Source organism: Microtus pennsylvanicus, chromosome 5, assembly GCF_037038515.1.
Source record: "Microtus pennsylvanicus isolate mMicPen1 chromosome 5, mMicPen1.hap1, whole genome shotgun sequence".
NCBI lineage: Eukaryota > Metazoa > Chordata > Mammalia > Rodentia > Cricetidae > Microtus > Microtus pennsylvanicus.
The window spans coordinates 44832565-44835917 of NC_134583.1; the positions used below are offsets into that span (position 1 = coordinate 44832565).

Sequence of the window (3353 nt, forward strand, 5' to 3'; positions counted from 1 at the left end):
AACACCAAATGTACTATTCATTTTTATTGACATCTTAACTGGGTCATTTCTACATGGAGATTAGTAATTAAAAGGATTATTTATCCTCAAGGTAGTCTTCAGGAGAACATTTGTTCCTTGGTATAACTGTTAAGTTCATCTTACCACCAATAAGCTCTTCATCCTTAGACTGTCCTTCACAAATGCTCATTGGAACTTCCTAAATTCAAATTCCTGACATTGATGTCTAACTTTTGCTTTTTTCTAGGTTTCAATGTTGAAGAAACTGTTTGCACAGTGATTCACACAGTCACCCATGTCTGAATTCAATACCACATTTCAAACTTCTCTCTTCATTCTAACTGGTCTCAGAGGGCTGGTGGGCGCCCGCCTGTGGCTAGGACCACTCCTAAGCCTGATGTACATAACCACAATGGCAGGAAACTGTACTGTAATTTACTTAGTGAGGACAGAACGGAGTCTACAGGAGCCCCAATACCATTTTTTGTCTATGTTGGCCGGAGCTGACATTGTCTTGTCTGTTTCCACACTTTTTTCAGTGTTAAAAGTCTTTATTTTTGACCTGTATGAAATTGCATTTGATAGCTGCCTTGCTCAGCTGTTTTTCATCCATACATCTTCCTCCATGGGCTCAGGAATCCTGTTGGCTATGGCTTTTGACCGCTTTGTGGCCATCAGTCACCCCTTGCAATACACCACAATACTTACCAACTCGCGTGTCACCAAGATGGGAATGGCAGCCTTTCTGAGGGGTGTAGTACTTATGACTCCTTTACCTATTCTGCTCAAGAGGCTCCCATTCTGCAAGGGGCAGATGTTGTCTTATTCCTACTGTATTCACCCAAATGTCATGAAACTAGCTTGTGGCCAAGTCAAAATCAATATTTTCTATGGACTTGTTTTGGTTATATTTTCCTTTGGGGTAGACTTTCTGCTCATAGCCATTTCTTATGCTCTGATATTCCATGCAGTCATGGGGATTGCTTCCAGAGAAGGTCAGATGAAGGCACTAAACACTTGTTTGTCTCATATATTTATTGTCGTTATTTACTATGGCCCTTTGCTGGCAATAACAGTAATGCATCGAATCAGTCACAAGAGTTCTCCAATAGCACATGCAGTCCTGGGAAATATCTACCTCTTTATGCCACCGATGCTCAACCCAATTGTATATAGCCTGAAGACCAAGCAGATACGTTCTGCACTAAGAAAGTCTTGGAAGATTCAGATAAGACGATCAATTTGAAAAGTTAATGTAGATAGCTTCAGTGAAGGAATGTACAATTCTCAATTTCACAGTCAACATGCTGTTTATTGTGTTGTATTTTTACACCTAAAGTGTGTATATAGATATTAAAGTGAGGTATAGCTTTTATGAATGAGGATGTTGTATTTAAATACTCAAAAATTATATTTTCTCCTATATTTTGTAGGGTGTGATTTGATAGACTTCATAAACTAAACAGTAAAAAAAAGAATGTTTCTTTGCTGGATATTTTATGTTAGCATCTATCCATGGATAAGATCACTTTATTTTTATAGATGCAAATGAGAGTTATAATTAAAGAACTTTAAAAATCAAAAACCATTAAATATTCAGTCCTATTCTTTTGCTATCTGCTTTGTTCTCTTTCCTTCTGTATTTACTAAAATATCCCCCTTCTTTCTTGCACTATCTCCATATGAACAAAGGTTCATACGCATTTCCTAGACCATTTTGACTGCCCCTCCTATGGACTGTGTAGGTCATAGCAGTCAATTAGAGAATTATTTTGCATCTATTTCCTAAAACATACTATCATTCACATCCTTTAGAAGAAAAAAAATGTTCTGCTTTTCTACAGAACACAACATTGCTAACTAGTTTTGTATCTTTGATTTAGTTCAGTTACAGAACACCTGTATAATCATTTTGAGAGGCTTGCTTTTGATCTTCAGATGGGTGTGCACCCATGAATATATTCTTTGTAACTATAGCCCTCAAATCCATGAAAACCAAAGTAAAATTTATGAACTTTTTCAAATGCATCTTCCTCTCAAATCCCCATATTCCCTCTGCACACAATGACTCTATTTTTATGTTTCCAGAGTGATCTCTACATATCTCTTAAATTTCGTCTTCATTAATATCATTTACTCATATCTCCTGAATTCATCTTAAATGCTTTCACTTTTCTACATCTCAATATCAACTTCACTAATTTAAGCATTCTAGATGCTTCTCTTTATGTAATGTGGAGTTGAATTCCAAATATCTAACCTTACCTGGAGTTTAAACTGGCATTTAGTGTTCTTAAAAGTGTTTTTAAACAAATATGATTGTGTTAAATCTTTATTTCCAAATTAGTAACACAATGTCTGTTTGTTTGGACAAGTTTAACCAAATGTATATGTGAAGCTCTCTATATTCCAACCTTCCTGCTATTTCTTTCATACTCTAATCTTACCAAATAATCTTAGGTTCTCAGAACAGAGCTATAATTCAAGACATTTTTTGTCTGCTTCTATTTATGATTGGTAGTATAGTTTTCCTTTCCTTTATAAAGTATTTAATTGTAATTTAATAATTGAACTAATGGTAGTTAGACTTCTGTAACTGCTAAGAGTTCAATCAAAATTCCAATGATTAGAATTTCATTGTTCGCCCAGTGACCCCTACATTGGAATAGTCATACACGATTTAGCCCTTAATTATTTGTGCCTGATGCTCTCTCAGTAGACAATATCAGAATTTAGTTAAATCAAAAGACACTCAACTAATATTCACTGGAAAAGTACCCACTTGTTATTGGGAAACATATCAGGTATCAGAATTTTAATGCCTCATTACATGATGCTCTAAGTATTGGAGAGACTATTTTGGTTGGGTTTTCCTTATATTCTCTGATCATGTGCATGGTGTGTGAGAGAAAAATAAAAAGGTGAAAAATATTTACAAAAATATAACAGAAAAAAATAGCAAAAGAAATACCCTCTATACTAGATGTTAAATATAAAACTCTAACAATAGCCAAGCACTGGATAATTTTAAATTATGTACATGGAATTATTTCTTAAAATATCATCAGAATAACTGTGTTGCAAGAGTACTATCAGAGCGAGAGCATTGTCCATCTGAAACAAAGTACTACAATGGCTTGGAATAGCAATCTTAGTAGGTTCAGCATATAAATCAAGTTTATTTATTAATTACACAAATAAATGTAAAAGTTGATGTACATTCAGGGGTCCACTCTTTTTACTGACCTTTGTCATGCTTCCCCAGAAGAACTTCTATTATTATACTCTACTTCTTCCAAGTATAATATTCTGTCCTACTCGCACATCTCCGGATATGCTGCTGACTTCCATTC

The 3353-nt window shown here is 34.9% G+C and overlaps 1 protein-coding gene across 1 annotated transcript; it reads left to right on the plus strand.

Annotated features, from left to right (window-relative positions):
• Window positions 1-295: 295 nt before the first annotated feature.
• LOC142850651 (olfactory receptor 51I1-like) lies at window positions 296-1246 on the plus strand. The gene has a single exon (XM_075974585.1). It carries the CDS (start codon window positions 296-298, stop codon window positions 1244-1246), a length of 951 nt encoding a protein of 316 aa, XP_075830700.1.
• The last annotated feature ends 2107 nt before the right edge of the window (window positions 1247-3353 follow it).